The following is a 24,350-nucleotide window of genomic DNA, read 5'->3' on the forward strand; positions in this document are numbered from 1 at the left end:
AAATTAAATAGAATAAGATGGTATATGTAAGCAAAATTGTATAAGTGAAAAGAAAAGAAAAATGATATATATAAAAAAAAAAATTTTTTTAAATTAATAACTAAATAAATATACAAAAAAGAGAAAAAGAAAAAAAAAAGGGAGAGAACAAAATAAATAGAATAGCAGTAACGGGATAAGATTTGAATAAACTGAGGGGAATAAACAGACATTTAAGATGGAAGACGCCGAATATCATAAGTTATGATTCATAACCCAGGCTTGAGCTTGAGGATTTACCAGCAGTGCAAGGAGGAGCTAATCACAATAGCTCGCGAGTTCGGCCTGGACGGTGAAGGGCGAGTAGAAGATCTGAGGAAAAGACTCTCCACGTTCATACAAAGCAAATATTACTCGGCGGAGGCCAAAACGAGTTTAGCCGAGATCGAGAAGCGTTTCGCGAAGGGGTCTGAGTTCACTCTGGGGAGCGTTGCGCCAAGCATGGACAGCCGAGCCTACCTGAAATTGGAGCCGAAGTTGCGAAAGGTTCAGGAGCATGGTCCCGTTCCTTGAAACTGAGGGTGCCCATGGTGAACAGCACGGCGGCGCGGCGTCGTGAAGAGCGGAAGGAGCTCAGCAACGCTGGAGAGGGTGGGGCGCTATCGACGACTTCAAAGATTGGTCGACAAGGCCTCGCGCCCACGATCCCGTCGGAGAGATCCTCGCCCTGGGAACTCGCCGAGCAAGTTCGTAAATGGGGCATGCGGTACGATGGTCGAACGGACCCGCTAGGTTTCGTGAAGATCGTAGAAGAAAGAGCGATCACTTACGGCATCGAGCTAGATCGGATGCCACGGGCGATGAGCGATATCGCTTATACGTGCTGCCCTGGACTATCGGTTACATGTGAGGCGTCATGACTTTGCCACACTGACGCAACTCATGCCGAATACGAAAATTTTCAGAAACAGAGGAGGGAACAGGACAGAGAGGCTGCAGCGAGCAGAACGAAGGCTGCATGGTCGAGCCCGGCCGAAAATCGACCGAACAACCCTTTCCGCACACAGACGCCGGGATCCCAAACTAGAGGTCAGGCGGAAGGAGCAGCGGTGACGCCCGCGGCGACATTTCAAGAGGCTGACCGGATGATGGCACAGGAGACTGAGCCCGGAGTCGGAGCACGACGAACGTGCTATCGATGTGGACAAGCAGGCCATTTCGCACGCGAATGCCAAAGCGGACAGGCGCCGTCTTGTTGCCGATGCGGAAAGAAAGGGAAAAGCACGCGGGAATTCTGCGAGCACGACGACGTGCGAAACGGATGACGAGGTGGACGAGTTGATTTGAGCTAGAGCTATCGAACCTTCGCGAAGTCCGCATAGTGCACCCATCGTCTTAGTAAAGAATAAGACTGGAGATTGGCGCATGTGTGTGGACTACCGACAGTTGAACGCACACTCAATCCCAGACGCCTACATCGTTCCGCGGATCAATCACATCCTTGAGAGGCTGAGACATGCGCGATATATATCCACCTTAGACTTGAAGAGCGGACTTGAAGAGTGAATCCATTTGGTTTACATTCAGCAGGCGCTACGTTCAAGAGAGCGCTGGACACGGTTATAAGACCGGACATGGAGCTGCACGCTTTTGCATATTTAGACGACATTGTGGTAATCGGCACCACGAAAGCGCAGCATGTGAAGAACTTGAGGGAGGTCTTCCGTCGTTTGAGGAAGGCCAACCTTCGAATAACCCGGAAGAAATGCAGTTTCTTCAGGAAAAGGTTGGTTTATCTCGGACATGTCATCAGCGAAGAAGGCATTGCACCGATCCCGCAAAGATCGAGGCAATCCGTAATTTCCCGGCACCCTCGACTCTCAAGGAGTTACGACAATGTCTAGAGATGGCGTCGTGGTACGAGACTCCTTAAGAAGGGCCAGAAATGGGAGTGGAGCGACGAACAGGAGGAGTCATTGAGGAAACTCAAAGAAAGTCTCACAACCGCGCCAGTGTTGGCGTGTCCCGACTTTTCGGCGAGGTTAATACTACAGACGGACGCCAGCGATTACGGCTTGGGCGCAGTGCTCACGCAAGAGGTCGAAGGCGAGGAAAGGGTGATTGCGTACGCTAGCCGGAAAATGATGAAAGCGGAATTCAATTATTCAGCCACAGAAAAGGAATGCCTCGCGATTGTTTGGACGATCAGAAAGATGCGGTGTTATATCGAGGGCTATCGATTTGAGATGGCTACAGAGCACTTGGCGTTGAAGTGGCTCAACTCGATAGAGAGCCCCACGGGGAGGATCGCGAGGTGGGAGCTGGAGGTACAACAATTTCAGTTGGACATCCGCTATCGACGAGGGAAATTGAATGTTGTGGCCGACGCACTCTCTCGACAACCTGTGGAAAGCTGCCAGCAAATGATGGAGGCCACTCCCCCTGGCAAATGGATAGCCAGAATGCGTGGGAGGATCAATGAGGATCCAGAGAAATTTAAGGATTACGTCGAGAAGAACGAACAGCTGTACCGTAACCTTGGCCACCGAATGGATGATGAGGAGTATATTCCCTGGAAATTGTGCGTCCCAACTCACCAGCGGAAAAGAGTACTACTAGAATGCCATGATGCTCCCACGGCGGGACATCAAGGCATGAGGAAAACAGTCATGAGGCTAGCACAGCGATACTACTGGACAGGGATGTTCCGGGAAGCGGCCAGGTACGTGAGGCGATGCGAGGAATGTCAGAAGTCTAAGAGCGAGCAACACAAGCCGGCGGGTCAGATGCTGACCAGACAGGTAGCAGAGCCTATGGCGATTTTGTGCGCGGACTTTGCCCCGGTCGAAGCGTGGGAACACGATGTTGCTTGTGTTCCACGATGCGTTCGCTAAGTGGAGCACGCACAATTCGCGAGCAAAGGCTTTCGGTCGGTTATGGAATCCTTAGGGGTGCGGTTACAGTTCACTGCCCCGTACTCCCCGCAGGAAAATCCTACCGAGAAGACGAACCGCACCGTAAAGACGACGATGGCCCAGTACATCGAGGGACACCAGAGTTCGTGGGATGTGCTGTTGCCGGATATATCGCTAGCGATCAACTCTAGTGTCGCAGATTCTACCGGATTCAAGAAATCTTTGAAGTGGTCCGTAGCAATCTTCAAAAGGCATCGAAGGACCAAGGCAGGTATTACAACCTGCGACGGCGAGAATGGAGGCCCACGCTAGGGTCGATGGACAAATGACCGGACTGCAGCGAACTCCGCCACATGTGGAGGAACCAACTTCCCTTCCCGGTTCGCCGACCCCATCGTAGCCAAAAAGCCACGATACTTCGGCGGACGAGGAGTCGGAGAGATGGGCCAGTCCGACACCATGGACTGCCAGCGAGGGGGAGGACGAGGCTGTTGCGAGAGAGGTCCCCGACCAGCTCTCGCCACGCGGGGTAGGAAGCGGCAGGGAACACTGTCCCTCCGTCCCCAATCTTACCCCAGGAGTCGCGGCGCGAGCGGAGGCCGGAGAGCCAGAGGAGCTGTGAACAAGAAGAGTCAACCGATGCGATTACGTGAAGCCGAGCCCGATTCCACAACGCTCGTTGGAGAATGACGCGGATGAGAATCGCCGCTGCGAATAAACGCGAGGTCGCTATACTTCCGGGGCCGTGGAGAATAGGCGTCGACTGGCAGAGCCAATCTCTCGGTCAGAGCGGGCGAGGGGCATGCACGAACGACGCTGGAACACCAAGTCATGGTGAGACCACTCGTCGGAGGAGACGGGCGAGTTTCACTGGGTCGCAACCCAAATGGATGATGCTGGATGATTCCCGCATGGGTGGATCGAACCACAGGAGAGAGCTCAATACCGTGGTCGAGCGGCGAAGATGGGGCGGAGAGACGGGCGCTCCCTTTGGTCCCGTGGAATTGGAAAGTGCGTCCGGTTGGAACTGCTTTGGCGAAAGAGGCTGTCGAGCTGATACAGAAAGAAGTTGGCGCCTGTAGCCGGCGACATCGCCGTACACTATTCAAAGTGACGTCGGCAGACAGCGTTTGCAACGTCACGGTGACGGCCACAAGAGCCGTGGTCGTCTCCTTGTTAAGTAAGGAGGGGTGTAAGGCGGCTCGCCGATCGTCGTCTTCAAATTAGTAGTGAGTTAAATTTAAGATAGTTATAAGTTGTAATAAATAGTGAATATTGTTTTGATTTCTTAGATTAGTATGAATATCACTGAATAGTAAATATTGTTTAGATTTCTTAGATTGGCGATAGGTTAAATTTAAGATTAGCGATAGGTTACATTTAAGATAGTGATAAGTGGTAGTGTGTAAGGAGTGGCTCCAATCATTTACGAAGGCAAAAAATAAAAACCAAAACGATATAATTTAGCTTATGATTTATTAATTTAATGCCGAGTCTGTGGACACTGTTTAGGCGGAGTTAATTAGATTCGAGACAAAATATGTAGGTGTTGCGCGAATGAAGACCGTTTTTGTGCAGAGTTTAAAAGAATATAAGTAAAGAGGACTACGCAATTAACAGAGCGGATGAGATTTACATATGTATGTGTGTTATGCCTTGTTATGTGCAAGAGTGCGCTAACAGCGAATGAGAATGACAAGAAAGAGATTAACTTAAGAGAAACTTATTTAACTATTCAGAGCAATTATTAGCTGCTGCGCCGAACATCCTCCCCACCGTTAAAATCCCATGACTTTTAACAGGATAATCAACCGGAAGGACGCACAGCTTATTGACAGCTCGACGTGTAGTTCCAGTGGGTGTACGCAGAACAGCGACTCTCACGGCTCCATCGGCTCCAGCAATGATCTCAACGACCCGGGCTAATGGTCACTTCACAGGTGGCAGGTTTTCATCTTTCACACAGACGACATCGTTGACCTTGATAGAAGGCCGTGGGGTCCGCCATTTTCCACGCTGTTGCAGAATTGTGAGCTAGTCCTCACTCCATCGCTTCCAAAACAACTGCTGTATGTATGTCATACGCTGCCAGCGATCGAGGCGATTGCAGTTGATCCGAGATAGATCTGGTTCGGGGAAGTCGATAAGTGGTCGACCAATCAGGAAATGTTCTGGAGTGAGAACTCCAAGATCATCAGGGTTTTCTGAAATTGGAAGAAGAGGACGAGAATTGTTTATAGCCTGAATTTGGCATACCAATGTGCGCAGTTCGTCGAAACCAAGAAGTGCCGATCCCATAGACCGATATTTTAGCTGTCTTCACTGCTGCCTTCCACAGACCGCCAAAATGTGGCGAACGAGGAGGTATGAATTTCCAATCGAAGCTGTTTCTGATGCAGTAGTTGTGAACCTCAGTACGATGTTCCTGGCTCAAAAATAAACGCCTCAGATCCGCCAACTCGTTCCGTGCACCCACAAAGTTGGTTGCGTTGTCTGACCAGATGCATGTTGGAATGCCGAGGGTACTAACGAAACGCTTGAGGGCGCCCAAAAAAGCAGCTGTCGACAGATCCTTTGCAAGCTCCAGCCATACAGCCTTAGTTGTGAAACAAACGAACACGCAGATGTAGCATTTTACTGATGCTCTATTTCGTCCATCGGGCTTGTAATAAAAAGGTCCACAATAGTCAACTCCAGTGATTGTAAATGCCGGTGAGCACTGTGCACGCTCCTTAGGCAAGTCTGCCATTATATGCTCAACTAAGCGTGGCCGGGATCTGCAGCAAATTATGCATTTTCGCAATGCTCGGGCAACAGTTTTCATGACGCCTATGGGCCAAAACTGCAAGCAAAGCCTGCGGTCCGGCATGGTGATGCATTTGATGAAAATGGGATATTATAGCGAAGGTTAAGGGATGGTTTTTGGGTAAAATAATTGGGTGACGCGCATCGAAGCTGAGAGTAGAATGCCCCAAACGACCACCAACTCTTAGTAGACCAAAATCATCCATAAAAATAGCGAAAGAATGGCGCTTTGCGAGTGTATATTCCTTCCATTCTGTAGGGCAGAGTATTCCGGTTGCAACTGAGCTCTTTGAGCAAGACGACATAATAGGAACGATCCTTGACGCAGATCATCCGATGATAACTCAGGTAATTTTATTTTCCGGATGAATTTATGAACATAACCAAAGATTCGCTTCATTATTCCGAACGAATTTATATACTTGAATGACAAAGAGATGTCCACATGCTCTGCCGACAGCAAGACTCTTTGACGCATTTCAGGCAAGCATGCTTCAGACAAGCAGTGCCTGGGTCAATAACATTTTTCCTCTTGTAAAAAAGAAGGTCCATGCATCCATAATTTCGAGTGCAAGAGCTCTAACGGTGCTGCTCCTTTAGATAACATATCTGCAGGATTCATCTCAGTTGGCACGTAATGCCACTCCATGCCGATTGTGAGCTGCTGTATGGCACAAATCTTGTTAGCAACAAAAACATTGAATTTGGATGGCTCTTCCTTTAGCCAAGACAAGACAACCGCTGAATCTGACCAGCAATGCATCTCACATTCGAACAAGTTCAGTTTCTCTATCTCGCTTATCAAGTTCGCAAGCAGAAATGCAGCGCATAACTCAAGCTTAGGCACAGTGAGGGTCTTTAGTGGGGCGACTCTAGCCTTGGAACAGAGTAGATGCACTTTAACAGCATTATTCTTCGATGACCGAACATAAACACAAGAGCCATAGGCCTGAAGGCTAGCATCGCAGAAGGCATGTCATTCAACTCTTGCTTTAAGTTGGAGTACATAACGAGGAAATGCTGCATTGCTCACTTGATGAAAGTCCTTACAAAATTCGCTCCAAATCGTTTCCAACGATTGCGGTTGTCTCTCCACATGCGTTGCAAGATGATTTTTGCCCTAGTTAATGTTGGGCCGATCAAACCTAACGGATCGTAGCATCGCGCAATGGTCGACAGAACTGAACGTTTTGTGTGTTTTCCAACACTAATTTTGGGCTCGAAAGTGAATACGAAGCTATCCTTTCGAGGCTCCCAGATGAGTCCAAGAGTTTTTGTCACATCGGTCCCATCGCCGAGTTTGAGAAAACTCTCCTGCTCGATTTCTGGAACCCCGCGAAGAATGTCGATTGAGTTTGAGCACCATTTTCTCAATTTGAAGTTGCCTCGCTCAAGAAGATTTTTGGTTTGTTCCATTATGTCGCGAACTTCTTCAACTGAATTGTCTCCTGAGATCAGATCGTCAACATAGAAATCTCGCAAAACCGTTTTAGCTCCTAGTGGGTATGATGACGACTCATCCATTGCTAATTGGTGCATTGCACGAATAGCCAAAAAAGAAGCGGGTTTGGTCCCATAAGTGACAGTATTCAATTTGAAGACTAGAATGTCGTCGTCTGATGAGTTTCGCCATAAGATGCATTGAAGCACTGCATCAGGCTCTGAAACCTTCACACTCCTATACATTTTGCTAAAATCACCTGTAAGTGCAATAGAAAATGTGCGAAAACGAACGAGTGTGTGAAACAATGTAGCTTGTATGGTCGGTCCTGACATAAGAATATCATTTAATGAAAGCCCAGATGTGGTAACAGCCGAACCGTCGAATACCACTCTCAACTTTGTTGTCGAACTTTCTTCTTTGTATACACAATGATGAGGCAAGAAGTATTTGCATTTAGAAATCTCTGCGCTGGGCACCGGTGACATATGGCTGAGATCAATATATTCTTTCATAAATGCAGAGTATTTTTCCTTCATAGCATGATTTCGAGCAAACTTACGCTCCAAATTTAAGAGCCGACGCTTGGCCTGCACATAAGAGTCGCCCAAAGATTCGAAGCCTTGCTTTTTTGGCAAGCAGACTAAGTATTCCCCTGAAGACAATCGACGATGAGTTGCGATGAAATGGTGCTGACAGTGGAGCTCCTCTGTTGTTACCTTGGCGATAGGCTCGAAAACGTGCTCCACTTCCCAAAATTGACGAACCAAATAATCAAGCCGAGCGCTGTGTTTGGTATCATCCGAAAGTCTTTGAGTTGCGATGAACGACGAGAGTTTGGGGGCCGATCGCCCGCCACCTGATATGATCCAACCGAGTTGAGTTTTTTGCAAGACTGGCAACCCAGGTGCCAACATAATTTGCCCAATACACAGCAGCTCAAAGAAAAGACCAGCTCCGATGAGAAGATCAATCCGCTGTGACTTATAAAATAAGGGATCAGATAACTTTATATTTGAGGGTATGTTCCAACTATTAGTAGACATTGAAATTCCAGGCTGATTATCAGTAATAGTCTTGGCGATGATTGCGCTGATGGTGGTTGAGTAATCTGAAATCCGCGATTTTAGAACGAGATCGACTGAGTATCCATCAGTTGAGAAGCTAGCATCTCCAATGCCAGAAACTGCAGTAAGCGACTTTCTTTTTCGGAGCTGAAGCTGATTAGCGAATTGCGTGGTAACAAAGTGAAGTTGAGATCCTGAATCTAAGAGTACACGACACGGAACGAATGTTCCAGCTCGGTTCTTAACAAGGATTATAGCAGTGGCTAGAAGCACAACATCAGACGAATGAGGCGACAGATGAGCTTGAGGCAAAGAAGGTGACATTGCAACCATAGCAGAGGAATGTATTGCATTTGTTTGTTGGACAGTGTTGGATGTATCTACTGAAGATTGATTGCAATGCAATAAGGTATGGTGCTTCGATTGACAAGTGCGGCAGGTACTAGATTTGCAATCTTTCAGCTGATGCCCCTTTCTTAGGCACAGAGCGAGTCTCTTGGCCTCCTTATGTCGTGCAATGGGTGGTAATTGCTCAAAACGCTTACATTGAAATATCATGTGGCTCGTGTCTTCGCAAAAGACACAACGACTGGGAGTTTTAGAAGCAACAAATGATTTTCTTAGATGTGTACTCACGATCTTCCCTGACTTGCCAACCTGACCATCCTGCAAAACTTGATCCACATTTTCAAGCATTCGACACCGCTCTTGCAAGAACGTTGACAACTTGGCCCACGATGGTAACTCATTTGTTGATGATCGTTCCTCCCATTTGTCCAATTTCTGCAACACTGTCTGCACGATGATACAATCAGCGACTTCTTCCCTCGATGCAAGAGAATCCATAGCACGAATGTGAGATGTAACCTTATCCGCCAACTGCCTCAGTCTGCCCACAGATGAATCTGCCTTCTCAAGCCCAAATATCGCTCTGATGTGTGCCTGTAAATTAAAACGTTTATTATCAAATCGACGTTGAAGAATATCCAGAGCGACGCTATAGTCAGCCTTATTTATTTCCAATGAGCTGATGGTATCCAGCGCAGCACCACTTAAGCAGGACCGAAAATGTTGAAGCTTCTCAATAGGGCTGAGATCAGAGTCAGCATCTATGATCGTTTTGAACATAGAGAAAAAGTTTTCCCACTCAGTATATATTCCACTAAATTTTGGCAATTCCAACTGCGGCAAACGCGAGAGATTTGACATAACGAGCACTGGCTGAGCATTTGTAAAGCTTGTATTAAGTGTCGAAGAAAACTGTTGATTTGGCCGACTTCCCAGTTCACGTTGAAGCAAGGCCTTAAACTTCAGTAGAATTGATTCAAATTTCGCAGGTAAATCACTGGATATGGACTCAAAATCTGATTCTTCTAAGTTACTGTGAACCGCATCGAAATTAGACTCTAATTTGGTGATCGAGTCCAAAAGTACACGTAAATCACACGAATCCACATGGCTTAATTTGTCCGCGTCTGATTCGGCATATAGTCTTTCAAGTCTATCGAACAGCGCTTTCGTTTTACGCTTTAGATAAGTGACCTGAGATACAGGCACATGATCAGCACTCGAATCTAAATTATTCATTTTAGTCACAAATTTATTTGTTTTATGTTCACTTTTGAAAAAACGCTTGCAATTGAAAAGTTAATGCACAAGCTAATATTACCACTTATACACTTCTAATTTAACTGCACCTTTTATATGCAAGCCCACTGTACATATGTATGTATGTATTTTTGTAAATGTGTGATCGACACAGCTATTTTCGGAATAACTGTGAGGACGCTGCACAAAAAAGGCGCCAAACGCGCTAAGCGAGCACCACAGAGTGTATTAGAATCACGTCGGGGTCACCAAAATGTTTGAAGCTGCCGAGCCTTTTCGACAACTCTGGCTCCAATCATTTACGAAGGCAAAAAATAAAAACCAAAACGATATAATTTAGCTTATTATTTATTAATTTAATGCCGAGTCTGTGGACACTGTTTAGGCGGAGTTAATTAGATTCGAGACAAAATATGTAGGTGTTGCGCGAATGAAGACCGTTGTTGTACAGAGTTTAAAAGAATATAAGTAAAGAGGACTACGCAATTAACAGAGCGGATGAGATTTATATATGTATGTGTGTTATGCCTTGTTATGTGCAAGAGTGCGCTAACAGCGAATGAGAATGACAAGAAAGAGATTAACTTAAGAGAAACTTACTTAACTATTAAGAGCAATTATTAGGTGCTGCGCCGAACAAGGAGTATTGTTGGAATTCTAGATTAACAATAGGTTAAAATTGAAATAGCGATAAGTTTTAGCTAAGATGCCAATTTGATTTGTATTTGAATAGGCCGCCCAAAGTGCAGACGAACTATCGGCGATCGGCGACGCAACCCTGCGTGGAGAGGTCTTGAGTGGAGAGTAGCGTCGCCGACGTCGAGCGTTTTGGGCGAGCGTAGAAAATGAGTTGAGTTAGTTAATGAGTGACCATCGGGTGAAGCGGTCAAAATGAAGAGCCCCTTTTAAGTTAACGAGTGGCCACCAAGCGAGGCGGCCTAGTTTGAGAGTAGAGGTAGTGATTAAGCGAGCGCCGCACGAAACAGTTGTCATCTAATATATAGTTTCTAATTTGGAGTGTTTAAGTGAAATAAAAGGCGAAGAACGTGGAAAGAGTGCGTTTAGTGGAGGCGGGCGACATATTCGGAGGATCGCCAAAGGACGGGGAAGACTCAAGGTTAAGCGGTGTTAAAACGGTACACTTCAGTGATGGTTAATTATTATCTTCCACTTTCCCCCTATTCCCGGCCCAATTACTAAGACACTCCTCTTCGAGGGCTCAGAAAAGCGTCCACCTCTGGGTCCGTGTGCATGGGCTTTGGCTGTCCCATGTTCGCGTCCACTGGCGTCTCTGGGCTCGCCTCCACGCTGGCCACAGCCATGGACAGCTTCTCCTCTGACTGTTCGCTCGACTGTGGGATTCTTGGCTCGATCCTCAATGTTAAGCTGCCGCATTCCAGTGTGGTGCCCATGCTGGCCAAGAAATGCTAACCCAGCACCAGATCGTCGATCACTCCTGGCAGAATAAGCAACGGGATTTGGCTTTGCTGATGACCCAGGCATATGCGCCGCCGTGTAGCATGCACCACGCCCACTCCTCTGAGCCTGTCAGCAAGCTTTTCACTTATAAAGCTGCTTGTGGCTCCCGTGTCGATCGTGGCTCTTTGTTGGGTGGCTCCAATGGCCACAAGCGCTGTCATCTGGCTGCCTTCGTCCTGAAGACGGAGGCCTGGGGGCCCCTGGTCGCTGCTGCCGCTCGCCCTGGATGGTGGGTGCCGCTGCTCGTTTCCAGACTGGCAGCAGCTAGCAGTTCGCACTTCGATGCGCCTACACTGCCCTCTGAAATCCAGCGCCTTGTTGCGGCATGCAAACGCGCGATGCCCCTCTTGACCACAAATTCGGCATACCCTGCCTGGATTTGGAATATGTGTCCTTGCTCCGGCTGCGCCTGCCCTTGGCGCAGGCGACGGCTTCGCCTCATCGTCCATGCGCCTCCAGCGTCGTCCATGGCCATAAATCGTGCCCGACCAGGCCGTGGCTGCTGCCGCAACCTCTCGCGGTCCTTCTCCAGCTCCTCGAACTCGTCTACCAGGTGCATCAATTCCACCAGATTATGGAATTGATACGGGCGGGAGTAGGCACGCAGATCCGGCAGACTGTTATTGTGGATGAGCTTCATCTCATGGTCTGCTCCATAGCGCAGAGGCCGCATGAGAGTCTACATCTCCACCATGTAGACCTTGAAGCCCTCATCTACCATCTGCCTTCGGCGTTTGACGTCGTTCTCCAGCTTCTCCTCTGGGCATGAAAAACTCCTGGAAGCTGCGCACAAACGTCGCCCACGCCGTCCAGTGTCGGTTGTTGGCCACGTAGCACTTTGAGGCCATGCCTTTTAGAAACTCTGGCATGGCCCTCGGGATCATGTCCAGATCCAGGCCATATGTGTCCGCCGACCACTCCACCTGCTCCAAGAACTCCAACGGCACCACTCTCGCACTTGTTTGACCACCTTTGGATATTCTTTGGATGTACTGCCAAGTCCTCGTGGCCTTATTTCAAGTTGCGGGGTGGATGTGGCTCTCATCTCACCCTGTCGCGCGTCCTGTAACGCGCTGCTGTACTCGTGGAGTCGTCAAGTCGTCATCTACTAAGGCGGTCGTTGCCTCATCCCTCAGTGAGGCACGGCGTCCATGCAGTCGGCCCAGCTCGGCGATCCTCAGTGAGTAAGGAATGCTACTTTCATTCCTCTCAACCCACTCGCCAAACTGCCTCCGCATAACGTCCAGTGTACCTGACAACCTCACTCCGAACTCGTCACCATAACTCAGCACCTCGTCCGGCCAGCTATGCCCACGTCTCACAGCCAAATATGGTCAGTGAAACTACTGAAGCTATAAAAGGAAAGTGTTTGATTTCCCTAAGATGAGCTAAAAGCAAACTTTTTATTTTAGGAAGAGAGAGCTCTAAGGAAAAAACATGATAATATTTATTTAAATTAACCCTAAGAACGTGAAATGCACTGTGCAAAGAATAATCCCTAGTGCACACAGGTAAATGAAGCGGACGATAGTGTCTAGTTGTTCGGGACGGAACCGAAAAATTTAGACGACCGAACATAGAGGACGAATCAATATCACCACTAATCAATTTATGCAGAAAAACTATTCCTAAAGTTGTTCTGCGATTGGTTAGCGATGGAAGATCAATAAGCTAGAGCCTACTATGATAAGACGGTAATCGTAAATTACCCATCGAAGGTCTCTTAAGGCAAAGTTCTTGGACCGATTCGATACGATCCTGATGCAGTTTATGCTGCGGAGACCATACAACCGAGCAATACTCTAAGATAGGACGCACAAGCGAAGTAAATAAGCGCTTGGTGGTAAAAGGATCTTTAAATTCCTTAGACCAGCGTTTAATAAAGCCAAGCACACTTTTGGCTTCATCAATGATGGTAGAAATATGAAGATTAAAATTTAGTTTACAATCAAAGGAAACACCAAGATCTTTGACTGTATGGATGCGTCGTAAGGAAATATTGCTAATTTTATAATCAACAATATATTAATGATATTATAATCAACACTTTGAGCAATTTAAGTCCAGCTCGTTTGCCACACAACAATGTTGATATGCATTAAGGTTGTTGGGCCAAATTCACTCATCTTTATTGTTTAGCTTGAATTTTAGACCTAAATTTTTAAATTTGGGTTCACCCTAAGTACTTGCTTCTCTTGCATTCTAAAAACTCATTACTTGCATTAATTCGCTTAGCTCTAAGCAAGCTGCGCTTGCTCATACGTTTGTACTTTAGTCTATATCAAGAACGCTACGGTTAAACGTTGCTCCCTACGATGCGCTGAATTTTATATACGGCTCATTTGTTTAGTTAGAACAGCACCCCCATACTCTGAAACTCATTTTAGACAGAAAAACGCTTCTGATCTTACATTTTGGCGCCCAACGTGGGGCCCTGTTGTTCAAAGTTCCGTGCACGCACTTAGAGTTATAATTTGGCTTATGTACAGACATATTCTGCATACATACATCTGTAAATAAGAGGGAATGTTTCAGCATACAAGTTTATAGTTGTGCATACATTCGCTTGTTTTGCTGTTCGCACCGGTCATTCACTTTGGTTGACTTCGCTGTCGCTCTGTGACCCTACGATCCCCCCGCAATCGCAGCAGCAAGTTATTGGCAGTGCGCTTACCATCATATTCGTCAAACGTTTGGATAAATCATATTCGTCGAATTCGAAATACATAAGTGCGGTTAATTACAAACACACTTACATACACATATACATACGCAATTGCATTGTAAATTGCCTTGGAATTACTCTTCTCACTTGATATTATATGATATTATTGAGTGAAAGTCATCGCCCAATTTCTGCAAGCTCAGTTGAGTGGAATTTGTCTCTTGCATTATTCGTCGCTCTTATATTCATCACGCGACATTAAGAGCTCAGTTGACTGAAATTTGTCACTTGCATTTTTCTTCGCGCTAATAAATATTTTGTGCAATTTGGGTTTAACTCTGGTAGTGAATTTGATCATCGTTTATTTAAATAAACCCATAAAGTTGTTGTTGATCGAATAATGTCCTTGGAGAGCCTTAAAACACAACACGCGAATGCTCGCCGCAATATTAGCCGCATCCGTAATGTTGTCGATCCCAATCTAAGAGAAGGGAAATCCGCACCAATTCAAGCTGAATTAAAATGTCGCTTGGAAATTTTGGAAGCTTATTTTAAGCAAGCAATGGTATTGCAGACTCAAATTGAAAAGGAATGTCCGACCAGCTCACGGAGAATATGCACGAATCAACATTCGCTGCGGTATCTGGGCCCACCTTTTTATCGTCGGCCAAGCTGCTCAGACTTACGTTACCTAAATTTGATGGCAATTATGCGGACTACAAGAATTTTAGTGCGTTATTCAATCAATGAAAGATTATTTCCAAATTGAAGGGAACCCAGAAGTATCCAAGGACAAGTTAAAGAATTTTAGTAACGGAAGAGAAACACTCCGCTCTTTAATCACACAACTAGGAATATTATCGGCACCAGGAGAGAAAGATGATTTCAACGTCCTAAAGGCTGCAGCCAGAGAGGCTGCAGTAACTTTAGGAGTATTTATAGACCCATATTCAGAAAGTGAATATGGATATGAGTTGTTGTAGAGATCAACAGAAGAGTAAAAGAGTCTTGGTAAACCAATATGGCTTATTTGAAACTGGCGAAATACGGTAGAGAGGGACACAAACATCCAGAATTGAGTTTAAGGTAGAATAAAAAAAGGATGCTGCTAAATTAATATCATTCGACTCATATAGAATAGACCAGTCTGTTGAATTAATTAATTCATTAAGCAAAACAAAATCGCATTTGCGATATCAACGACTCGGTTTAGAAGGCAAAGAAGTATAATTGAGATGATCATCAACAGCTAATAAAACCTCTAAAGTGGGGTGATGTAAATCCTCTGGTAAGCAGAAAGGAGTTGACCTCGCGACTTTAATGAGCGAATCATGATTAACAAACACAAGATCTAGAGTGCGATTTAGATGGTTTAAAAAAGAGTTCATCTGAAACATAGACAGGTTAAACAATTCATCAAAAAGATAGTGATCAATTGTCGGAATAAAGTAATTTTCATTACAAGTTGATGACCAAGAAGTATTGGGAATATTAAAATCACCCAACACAAGTCTCTATCATTTACATTCTCATGTTTCTTTAATACAAGTTATATGTTAAACATCGGACGAGGGAGGCATGTAAGAGCATTTGATAAATAAGGAGCACAATGGGAGGGTTAATTTAGCCCCTATAATCTCTGCATCCTGAAAGGACGAAAAGATAAACACTTCGGAGTGGGTACTGGATTTAACAGCAATTAACACCCCACCCCGTCTACGCAAAGCACGGTCAAGTCTATAAATAATGAAATTATTTGACAGGATCTCACTATTTTAAATATTATTTATTACACAACCAGAAGATTGTAAACTATTCAGTTTTTTTTCGATGTTGATGGCACAGAAGGTTGATTCAAGGAAACGATGTGTTACGATTCTGAGGTTTGAATTCATGCACAACTACATGAGGATCACATATTGTTGTAAAATATTCCACAGGCACATTTATGTTAAATGAAACAATTTCTCGCGGAGTAGCGAAACTAAACTTCGATATAAAAACATTGGCTGAAACCTTGCTAGAAATAAAAACAGATACTGTCTCACATGTAGAATCGGATGAAAGCCTTGATAAAAATACTTGCTTTCGAGGAGAGACAACAGATAAGGTGATGCCTGGAGTGGCTGACTTATTGTCACTATTTGTTTGAGCAACGAAAGAAGTAATATCCAAATTTGGGACAGGGCTTGAGATTCATAGAAGCAACAATAGAAGAACCAGATTTGGGGCCAGGTGAATGAGGATCTAGTGAGTTAGGAGCCGACGACAAAACGGAAGCACAAGGTGAGGGAGGAGCACGCGAATTAGGTGACGGTATTATTACAGAAGGAGTTACCGACAACAAAGGAGTCTCCATTGAGAGAGAGGCCTTTCAAAGCCATACTGATTTAATATTTCTTCAGCAGCAGCCATGTGGCTTGTCAACTGCATAGAAATTTTCTTCAGTTTTAAAAATTGAGCCCTCACAGCACTATACATTTTAGAAAAGTTTATCTGTTTTTCCAAGCTCCAACCCGGACAAGACCAGCGTATACCTCCACTACCAGCTTTAGTAGAGGACATAATCTAGTCGCTTGTGCAGAATCAACTGCCTGCCTGAAACTGCAAGTTTTTTTGCAGCAACTCATATTGGCAATTGGGATACGATCACAAACTACTGAATGTAAACAGAAATGTAAAAACAAAGTGAGGTATAAAAATGTTGAGAGCGAGTCCAACAACAAACAGCCGCTACAGAGCGCAACGAAAATATATGTTGAGAGAGCGACTCACAACAAAAACAGTCGTTACAGAGCAGATCGAAAGTCCACAGCGAGAGAGTATACTTGCACAGCACGAAACTCAAAGATTCGAGAGAGGCAAATATAACAAACAGTAGATAGTGAGAGCTATTATGCACACACCCTCACTAACAAACATAGCAAGAGTGAACTGGGGAGAGCGCCAACAAATAGAAATACAAAAGCAAAAATGCAAATAATGAACCTAATGAACCGACGCTGCACACAAAACTTCACAAATTAAATAAAGCAAATTATAAAGAACACAGTGAACAATGGATTAAACCTTGCACAGGAAAATATAAATATATGCAATATTCAACCAAAACGCAGTTACGTGAAATTTAATAAGATATTTGACTAAGACAACAAGAATAATTGCAGAGCAAAAAAGTAAACACTGATAACTGATAACTCTGATAGCTTTCACTGAGAACTCTCTCTCAGTTGTAATGAACCTTCGGCTTATCCCGCCAACAAATTTATTTGTTGAAGCCCCTGCGATATTAATTTGTCACTTGTGAGTTATGATTTAGAAACGTACAGTAACTTTCTTGAAGATCTTGTATAAATTTTACACTTCACTTAAGTATAACTTATATGCTGATTCGCTGTTGCACGGTACGCCTGCTGAATGCTGATTCAGCGCAATCCGGCTGGGAGAGCGTTGTGATTAGACACGCTAGTTTCAATTGAGCGATTCGGAAAACGCCAGGATCTGGATCTATAACTCCGGCAGTTCGCTCGGCTATACAGATATCTCCTACTATTCCACTCATTCTCAGCAAACACTAGCTTGTTTCACTCACTCCACTTCTCTTACGCACGGCTACGTGAACTTACTCAGCTATGCAGGCCTCGCTTCAGCTGCTGGTCTGCATCCTTGTTGGTGTCGCTGACGATCCTGGTTGCCTCTTTATTCGTCGCAAGGATTCCCACTGGATGCCCTTGCTGTTCCCACGATGTCCTTGGAGTCCTTTGAAGTCCTGTTTGTCACTCGCGTTGACTTTCCCGTACTAGTTTCCCTTCGGCAGTCTTGTCACTCTAATAATATCAATAATCACTCTTGTTTTTCACTTTTCTTCTAACTCTCAACCCCTCACATGGAGCCGCCGGAGGCCTTTTATAGCCCAGCCAGAGGCCCTGCTTCGGGTGGTAACGGAGCCTGTTCGGCTCTGGAGTGGGGCCTTTCTGCCACTCATGCCCATAAGAACGGTAAAGTGGCGTGATCTGGGTGACGCCACTTTTCCGCCAAATTGCTTGCCAGCCTCCCATTGGCCGAAGTACCGTTGGTGCCCTGCGAGGTGTCCGAACGGCGGTTTTTTCCTTAAAGATTCAAATTTTCAATGATACTCAGTAGGCTTGATAACAGTGACAGTTTTCGGTCCTGCTCTCATATTATATATACATTAGTATAGAAGTGAATAAACAAATGTAGTCAGTCAGTCTACGGCACAGCTTCAGGCGAACCTGACTGTTCATAATAAATTAATCAGAGTGTATCCCAACCAGAACAACATAGCTTTCAATAATTTTTTACCTAGAAATAATCGATAGGGCAATGCCGGGCCAGCTAGTACATATATTTGCTCGGCTCTTTACTTTTAGGTTCGGACTACGAAAATATACGAAAGCATAATTCCGCTTCATGCGCTCGACCGAGATGGTCAAATGTTGAATGAAAGATTTGTCTGTGCTCAATTTTTGTTCTTGCTCTCGCACTCTCTGCTCTCTGCTCTCTCATATATGTACATATATGTATGTATGCATGTGAGCACAAGCAGCAGCTCACAAAAATTTAAATTTTTTGCATACATACATATAGCAAGAACAACAAGTCGAGACTGCTCGACTAGGAGATACCCTGAACCCTCCAAGCTGATATTCTTATCATTCTGCACTTCTTTTGTGCACGCCCACATACATACATATGCACCCACCCTCACGCGCCCGCGCTCTGCTAACTTTAATTGGTGAATAACTTCTTTTGTAAACATACAATCTTAATGAAATTTTCAGGGCGTAATGTCAAAATGTGTGTATATTCCAAAGCACAAGTCTCTAGTACTTGAAATACGAATTTTGCGAATTGGGGGCGAAGGGGGCGTGGTATCCAAAATCTGTTTTGTTTTGTATTCATCATTTGTATATACACAAAAAACAAAATCAATTTTTCGATTATTCTCGATAAAAAGTTATCGGATGAGTTATCGAAAAAATAAAGAAAACTCGTACTGCGTATGGTATACACGAGTATGCACACAAAATTTCAGCTCTTTAGCTCTTATATCTTCTGAGATCTCGGCGTTCATACGGACAGACGGACGGACAGACTGACAGGGCTATATCGGCTCAGCTCGACGTGCTGATCAAGAATATATATACATTATGGGGTATGTTACATACTTTTTCACAAAAACATTATACCCTGATTTCCCATTTTCAATGGGTTCAGGGTATAAAAATCGAGCACAGAAAAATCTTTTATTCATTATTTGACCATCTCGGTCGAGCGCATGAAGCGGAATGATTGTGCTTTCGTAGTCCGAACCTAAAAGTGAAGAGCCGAGCAAATACGAAATTGATGGGCCCTAGGAGGCAGATTTTTCGGTGTTGAAAAACTTTGTACTACATGTCTAGTCTATATAGAATATATCTTAAAAATATTGAAAAAATTACGAATACTTGAAATTAACTTAACAGTTAATTAATTTCGTCAAATTTTTTTTGATCAAAATCAGAAAGTAATGATGGACATTTAACCGTGCGTTCATAGAACTAACATTTTATATCGAATTCGTGTCAGCTCAAGAAATCCCGATCTTGAGGCAAATCAGGAGATGCATAACCAGACCTTTCTCTTGATCGAAGATGTGTTTCCTCATATGCGGTAGTTTTATAGTTAGGTTAGGAATACCAGCCCCAGATCGCGCAATGAATCACGCATTTAATAGAGAATTAGAAAGTGAACGTGAATATGATCCACATGAACTAATCCAATCAGTTCAAACGAATGTACCACTGTTGAATTCTAAACAGAGGGAAGTCTATGATACACTGATTTATCCAATTGATGATGGAATTGGTTGCTTATTTTTTTTAATGCCCCAGGTGGAACTGGGAAGACATACCAGCCACATTGTGAGACGGATGCCGTACGGCATCACTCCGCGTTAAAATAGCCATTAAATATCAAAACCCTCCGCAATGGTCTTAGTTTTAGTAGCATCAAAAATTATAATTTGGGCACAAGACCGAACATTACTCGAGATGTTTGGTGGTTCAATAATTATATTATCTGGCGATTTATAATAAACACTAATTCCAAGATCTACTGCTGCAGACGAAATAAACGCTTGCCTCAAAGCATCAAATCTGTGGCGATATTTAACCAAACTTCAACTGTCTGTAAATGTGAGAGTTGCATTGTTGAACGATCTATCTGCGGATGATTTGTCGAAGCAATTGCTGAATATCGGTAATGGTCGTGTTCCTGTTAACAAATCGAGCGGTTTGACTTAATTGCTCATCAACAAATTATTTCCGGATATCATTGCTAACCACAAGCAATTTCAGCGGCTAAAAATATAGATGCACATGACCTCAATTTTATAATTCAAAATAAATTCGTAGGTACTCTGTATTCATTCGTAGCCATTAATTATCCAACTGAATTTTAGAACTTCTTGGATGTGTCCGGTTTACCAACGCACAATTTACAACTAAAGGTTGGCTAGAAAATTAATTTAAATTAGAAATTTAAACCGACCAAAACTGTGCAATGGAACGCGTTTGGTGATAATACAAATGATGAGCAATCTGATTCACGAGTCGAAACTCAAAGGAAGATAAGGAAGTTCTTATTCAAAGGATTCTGATGATCCCAACAGATATGCCCTTTGAGTTGAAATAAATTCAAATCCCAATTCGTTTTGCTTTCGACATGACGATCAACAACTCACAGGGCCATAAAGGATACAAATTAATTAATATCTTTTGATAGCGGTTTGAAACATTTTATTTTAAATTTATATACAGACATTCTACTTACTTCGTAAGGGATTGCAATATTATACTATAATAACAATAAGTTCGCTTCTAGATCAACTTCTACTACCCGTAACCTGAAGTGGTATTACGCTTTTAAGTGTACTTGATGGTGTTTTGGGAATAAGGGGTACATAAGTGTCCTCATTGTACACAATCTTATCGTCCTTAGTATTATTAAAATACCATTTTTTTTTATTCGCCAGGAACAAGAGCATAAGAGCTGGTAGATGAATCAACGAAAATCGAAATAACCTCCGAGAACTTCCGCTATCAGATTTCTGATAAAATTTATAAGCTGCAAAAAAGACAATTTTTACATTAAAAGTGGTCAATATTATGAAATCTTCTTTGTTAAATAAATTCTCTTGAAGTAAGATTAACTGAATGAAACTCTTAGAACGTGATGACAACGCGTATTCGCCAAAGCACTCTATTTGGGGAAAAGTAGCGTGGTATCCGAAATCTTTATATTTAACAAGTAAGAAGGCTCTAGTCGAGACTGCTCGACTAGGAGATACCCTGAATCCTCCAATCTGAGATGCAAATCATTCTGTACTTCTTTTATGCACATATGTATATATAAATACATACACATGCAAACGCACGCACGTATAAAAACGCGCTCTGCTAACTGCGCAGTAAGCAGCGACTGGGCTACGCTGCAATGTGGGCAATATTATGAGAATTCGTTTGTTGAACAATTTTATTTCTAAACGTACAATCTTAATTCCAAAGCACAAGTCTCTAGTATTTGAAATGCGTTTTTTACAAATTGGGGGCAAAGGGGGCGTGGTATCCCAAATCTGTAAATTACAAAATGTTTGTATTCAACATATGTATATACACAGTAAATCTCAAAGTGTTCAAATGAGATTTGAAAAAAAAAAAATCAATTTTTGGATTATTTCTCGATAAAAAGGTTAAAGGATGATTTAAAGAAAAAATAAAGCAAACTCGTACTGCGTATGGTATACACGAGTATGCACACAAAATTTCAGCTCCCTAGCTTTTGTATCCTCTGAGATCGACGCACTCATACAGACGGACGGACAGACGGACAGGGTTATATCGACTCAGCTCGTCGTGCTGCTCAAGAATATATGTACTTTATGGGGTCTGCGATGATTCTTTCTGCCCGTTACATACTTTTACACAAAACCATTATACCCTGATTTCTTATTTTTAATGGGTTTTATAAAAAATCTTCGAATTCATAAAATGTAAATTCACAATAGTAAATCTACACTGAAAGTCACGAAATCAATGTTCCGATTATTTTTAATGACAAAGAAATGGAATGAGCTATGAGAAAATATGATAAGCTCGTTTTGCTTATGGTATTCACGCGCATGCATGCAAAATTTTAAGGCAAAACGGACGGTCATGGTTATTTGAACTTGTCGCCCTGATCAAGAGTATATATACTTTATGAGGTCTGCCACGCCTCCTTTTGCCTGTTACAATAAAAAAGCCACCCCGATATTCCATTATCATTTTGTTCAGGATAATAAAATCAAGTAAGAACGTTTTGGTCGGGCGTTCCAACTGCCGATTACTCATTCACATCGCACCAGCAATTTAGTACCTAAGTTTAGCTCTAATACTGTAGAAAACTACTGTCATTTTTGGGTCATCGATAGAGGAGGTTACTAACTCAACTACCTAAATTTCAAGCTCTTAACCACAATTTGAAAAATCACTATATCTTCAGGTCCGATTTGCCCCACCCCCAGTAGACGTAGTCATATAATTTATTCATTAATCTTTATAGAATCATAATATTAGCTCATGAACAAAGTTTCAATGTTCTAGCTTTATGTTCTAAATTTCAAGTCACTAGCTTCATTTGCTCGGAAATAAATTTCGTTCATACGGACAGACGGGCGCACAAGACCAATATACTCAATTCACTTTCGTGAATGAGTTTATAATAAGAGTGTTCCGAATTTCGTCTACATGAAGTCTTGACTACAGAAATTTTACTTAGTTAGAATAGCGGTAAGGATGATAGCATTAAGAGATTTACTTACCAAGATAACAAAAGTATATGTTTAATGGCAATGATTCCAACGCAAACCAATAATTAGTAACGTTAAAAAATGGAGCTACCAAACTCATACCACATATAACTAAAGCATATCGCAATGCAGTACGACGGCATAAAGCTGGATCGATGACAGCCATCATACGATAACCGGCTCGTGAATAATCCGGACGTAGGTTCCAGGAAAGAGCATTGAAATGGGGAAACTGCCAAGCGTACAGAACTCCTGCAAGTATAATAGCGCCTGTGTCGAGAGTTCCTGTGCAACCTGACCATCCCATCAGTGGAGGGATTGCCCCAACGATTGAGCCTATCCATGTGTTAGCAATACTAATTCGCTTCATTGGAGTATAGATAGATGTGTAGAGAAAGAGATTTCCAGCACCCAATGCAGCTGTAAGCCCATTAACTCCAAAATATAATAAACATAATCCTGTTGTCGCTGACATTACTGCGAAACCGAGGGCATTAAGTGGGGTTATTTGACCCGTCACCAGGACACGGTTTTTTGTTCTCGACATTTGAGAATCAAATGGAACTTCATGATATTGATTAATTGCGTTCGCCGCTGCTGAGACCAAACCAGTTCCTAATGTGCACATAATAAATGAGGTTGCATCAAAGCTTGCAGGTGCCATAGCATATCCACCCATTGTTGTTATTACCACTAACGCTGTTAAAGAGAGCTAATCATAAATTTTTATCTACAAGTTTTTGGTCTACTTACATGTCAGACGAAACTTCGAAAGTTTCTTATATTTATTTGAAATGCTGCCCATATTTGGATATGGGCTTGGAACCCAAGCCGCTTTAAATTTATTTTTTTCTTGTTCATTACATATGCGAGAATGATTTAGCTGGTCAGATAATGGCACGTCTTTTATCATATGAAGCTTTGCATTGACTGATGATTTTACTGTGGTTGCTATGGTTGAAAACTAAAAATATATATTGTTAGGCAGATGCACATTGCATAACTAATGTATTTGTATCTTACCCGAATCAAGTTGTTTTCCATTGGCAGTATTTGCATTGATAAGCACTCGAACGTCCTTACATTCTTAAGTGTGCGAAAAATCCTGTACATGATGTGCTTGATTTACACTAAACGCAATTCCGAACCATGTTCAATTAAAATAGTTTTATTAAAAAATAGAGATAAGTAATGTAAAGGTACTTGAAAGTAGAGGTGTCACTATCGAAATTATCGAATTACGGACACCATCGATCTATCAATATATCGATGTCAAATAAGTCGATGGTTATCGATAGTGTTGTCAATATTTTTGGGTTTTACATCACTTAAATACTTTTTAGCGCTTTCTTTAATTTGAGGGTGAAAAGCTTAATAATAATAAAGATATTACTATATACATATGTTATACAAAAATTGATCGCTTCCTTCAAAAAGGCAATGCTCAAAACACACTGTTTAAGTATTAGAATGTGTTTTAGAAATATTTGTGTCTGATTTAAGGTAAGCGCAGCACTTGTAGATCTAGTATGAACTCTAT

General features: G+C 43.1%; 3 protein-coding genes across 3 annotated transcripts in view; all 3 read right to left on the minus strand.

The window, feature by feature from the left end:
• The window catches only part of LOC149092009 (uncharacterized), a 38,915-nt gene extending 26,003 nt beyond the window's left edge, over positions 1-12,912 (minus strand). Inside the window, exon 1 of the mRNA XM_089257617.1 lies at positions 12,695-12,912. Coding sequence (XP_089113743.1) covers positions 12,695-12,872 — 178 coding nt within the window. The 5' untranslated portion in view covers positions 12,873-12,912. The remainder of the gene's footprint in view (positions 1-12,694) is intronic.
• LOC149092012 (uncharacterized) lies at positions 4,354-10,449 on the minus strand. The gene is made up of 2 exons (XM_089257451.1): positions 8,844-10,449; positions 4,354-5,098 (listed from the first exon to the last, which is right to left on the minus strand). The coding sequence occupies exons 1-2, from the start codon at positions 9,792-9,794 to the stop codon at positions 5,054-5,056; spliced, it is 996 nt and encodes a 331-aa protein (XP_089113577.1). The 5' UTR covers positions 9,795-10,449; the 3' UTR covers positions 4,354-5,053.
• Positions 12,913-20,748: 7,836 nt separating the features above from the next.
• Positions 20,749-24,042, minus strand: Cox10 (Cytochrome c oxidase assembly factor 10). Its single transcript, XM_089257967.1, has 4 exons — positions 23,834-24,042; positions 23,564-23,774; positions 22,823-23,509; positions 20,749-21,087 (listed from the first exon to the last, which is right to left on the minus strand). Exons 1-4 carry the CDS (start codon positions 23,921-23,923, stop codon positions 20,846-20,848), a joined length of 1,230 nt encoding a protein of 409 aa, XP_089114093.1. The 5' UTR covers positions 23,924-24,042; the 3' UTR covers positions 20,749-20,845.
• Positions 24,043-24,350: the final 308 nt, after the last annotated feature.

Source organism: Drosophila navojoa, chromosome 3 (assembly GCF_054131105.1).
Source record: "Drosophila navojoa isolate 15081-1374.11 chromosome 3, UAZ_NAV_1.0, whole genome shotgun sequence".
Taxonomy (NCBI): Eukaryota; Metazoa; Arthropoda; class Insecta; order Diptera; family Drosophilidae; genus Drosophila; species Drosophila navojoa.